This window comes from Limulus polyphemus, unplaced genomic scaffold (genome assembly GCF_000517525.1).
Source record: "Limulus polyphemus unplaced genomic scaffold, Limulus_polyphemus-2.1.2 Scaffold6727, whole genome shotgun sequence".
NCBI classification, from domain to species: Eukaryota; Metazoa; Arthropoda; class Merostomata; order Xiphosura; family Limulidae; genus Limulus; species Limulus polyphemus.
In genome coordinates this window covers 46,129-49,161 of record NW_013672337.1, presented here as the reverse complement: position 1 = coordinate 49,161, position 3,033 = coordinate 46,129, and the positions used below count along the sequence as shown (strand labels likewise).

Here is a 3,033-nt window from a genome sequence, read left to right as displayed (position 1 = left end):
CACAATTCCATTCACATGATACAGTTTACAAATCATTGTGAGCACATTGCACAATAACATTTTATTATAACGTACATGTTCAAATACAAACCTTCAAATTCCTGATAAGATCAACTAGTTAATTAAATTTTTCTAAGCTCTTTGTATGCCACATTGATTTATTAGTTTCTAATAAGATAAGTCACACAAAAAATAAATATCACCAATATTGTATAATTACTGCTGGGGTCCCTCATGTGACTTGGTCACATCTTTACACTGACTGTCGCAACAATAAAACTATTCAATATGTGGACCAAGTCAGTAGTTCAAGGGTTAACTCCTATCAGAAGGTCACATTGAGTACCAGTACAAATTTCCATGAATCTGTCATTATACAGCAGAAGAAAGGTTACATTGAGAGAGAAAACAGATTAATTGTATAAATAAAGAAGTTATACTGACGAAAAGGAAAAGAGTTTCTCTAGTGTACTTTTGAACATTAACAATCAGTTATAAAATTTATAAGTCTTACCTCCAGTTCCTTCTCGTCGAAGGACTTCAGCAGATGCTGAGGGATCAGTTCATTAAAACCTTTCTGTAAGGCAAGAAATTGTTGTTCTATTCCTCGCATGAACCGGTAATTCACATACAATCTAATGAAAAACAATTCATATCAAAAACTGTCGCAAAACATATCCAATATATACGAGTGAGCCATCAATATAAATACTATCCAATACATCTACTTCCATTCTTCCGAGATGAACTTTCACACAGAAATGTGTATTTTACAAAATGTTACAAGTGTTTTTAATCAAATCACCAACTGACATGAAAAAAATAATCTTTCGTTAATCACAAAAATCCCACTGAAGCTCATCATTTACCTTTAAACTCTATCCAGTAAAAAAATGTCCAAATATATACGTACAACATTTTTAATGGTTTCTAACGTTTCCTTACATTAAATTCTAAAAAAATTGAGACTGAATTTGGTGCATCCAGTATCAGTATAAGAACAGTAAAACAGATAAATACTTTGCTGATATTCTAGTAATAATATTGTCGTAACTCTACAAGTTCTAACACTAATCCTGATGAAAATCACCAAAAAAAATAAAAACAAGGGTATATGTTCACAATCTAGCTGCAAGTTATTTCTCAATACTTAAACTAGTACGATCAAGAAATACCAAAGTTGAAATAATCCCTGGTTAATTCTCACAACAACTTATATGTAAAACAAACTCTTGAAATATTAACCCTTTTCACGGAGAGAGTGTCAATGACATCCCTTGATTTCTTCCTTTAAAAAATTGAACAAAACTTACAAGAAGCTTATTAAACAGCATTTACTTTTGGCTTACAAAAATGTGTATAATTTGATTTGGCTTTTTCAACCATTTTTTGTTGTGGACTCTCCAAAATATTGCTATCAGTTTTCAAAAACATTTCTTTTTTGCTTTAGAACTTTTTTTTTGTTGCTCAGAAATTTCAATTTCATATATCCAATGATATCTTCAGAATTAACATGCATCAAAAAATTGATTTTGATACTGTATTTTGTCAAATGCAGTGGTCACCAGTTTCAGCTATAAAACATATAAAGCATCAGAAAGATTTATCAATAGCCTAGATCAGATCAAGTAGAAATATCTTTACTAAAAATATTCTTTGTCAAAATCAACTTACATCTGATGAATATAATTTCTTTTCAATAACTACAAGTTATTTTATTTATGTGAGCTGTTTGAATATGATAAACTTAACAATAATATTCAATAAGGATTTTGGTTAATGGAATACCTTGCTAACACCTCTCTAAACCTGACCAACGGGAATCTCTTCATAGAAAAAAGTTTCTATAGCTTTCAAATAAAAAAAATTTAACACAAAAACATTTTCATGAGTAAAGAGAATGTTTAAAAAGACTATAAAAATTCCCAGGCCCGTGGTTTGTTCCTAAATGTTCTAAACTTCCCACTACATTAGGTTGTTGTGCTCTGTTTGAGTTAGGTCTTATCACTATCCCACAAAACCATAACTTACTTCTCAGATCATTTCATTCATTCTACATTTATGTAAATAATTTATAACCAGCCCTAATGGTATTGTAGCTATTTTACAAGCTGAGCTTCATTAGTAGTTGTTCAATCTCTTGCTGTGATGTCATAAAACGGGAAGAATCAAGAGATATACTGATAAACTTCAAAGAAAAAAAAGGAAAAACAGTGATAATTATATTTTCAATAATAGTATCTTAACAAATACAAACCTATGCTTTGAATAGGTCACAAAAAATCTAAAAACAACTGATGTGTGCATTGTTTACAGGTGAAAATCCTCACAGCTGTCCAAAAAATAAATGTTCGAACATATTATTTTTCTTAGAGAATTACATGAAACATTGTTACAAAATGAGTTTTATTAATTCCAAAAATGTTTCATTGTAAAAAAACTGTTAAAATAAAGTTGGAATTATTATTTTGACTAAAATCTTTAAAGGGTTAAACATACTCAATTTACATTCTTCCAGGAAAAATCTTTTTATTGAAAACATATTCCCTGTTCAATATTACATACAATTATTACTAAAGAACTCTCTCAAATAGTTGTTTTTTTAACAACTTTATTAAAAAGGATCTCTCATATTTTAGAGGGTTCTGCATGTTTTTTAAAACACTACAATCATATACTTAAGAGATAAAAAAATAACCTCCTCACCTGACATACTCCTTTTTATTGTCATCTGTCACAGGTATTTTTTTTCCATTTGGTTTTAATTCATGAACTTGAAGCTCCCCAAAAGAATCGTGCTCGACACAAAACGTGATATCTAACACAGCACTGATATCATTTTGCCTGAAAATAAACAATTATCACCATCTGCTATCACCTTGATAATAACATAGAACCAATAAGTTTAACTGGTATATTACATATCATTTGTTTGTTTGCTGTGCTCACTGCAAGTACTGAAACCCTTTTTTGGGGTTATATTACACTTAATAGACTACTATAAAAACATGTCACATGTTATAAACCTGGTAA

General features: G+C 29.7%; 1 protein-coding gene across 1 annotated transcript in view; it reads right to left on the bottom strand.

Moving 5' to 3' along the window:
* Positions 1–481: 481 nt before the first annotated feature.
* Positions 482–3,033, bottom strand: part of LOC106474018 (E3 ubiquitin-protein ligase SMURF2-like) — a 42,804-nt gene continuing 40,252 nt past the window's right edge. Inside the window, exons 12-13 of the mRNA XM_022402400.1 lie at positions 2,707–2,844; positions 482–635 (exon numbers count right to left, since the gene is read on the bottom strand). Coding sequence (XP_022258108.1) covers positions 482–635; positions 2,707–2,844 — 292 coding nt within the window. The remainder of the gene's footprint in view (positions 636–2,706; positions 2,845–3,033) is intronic.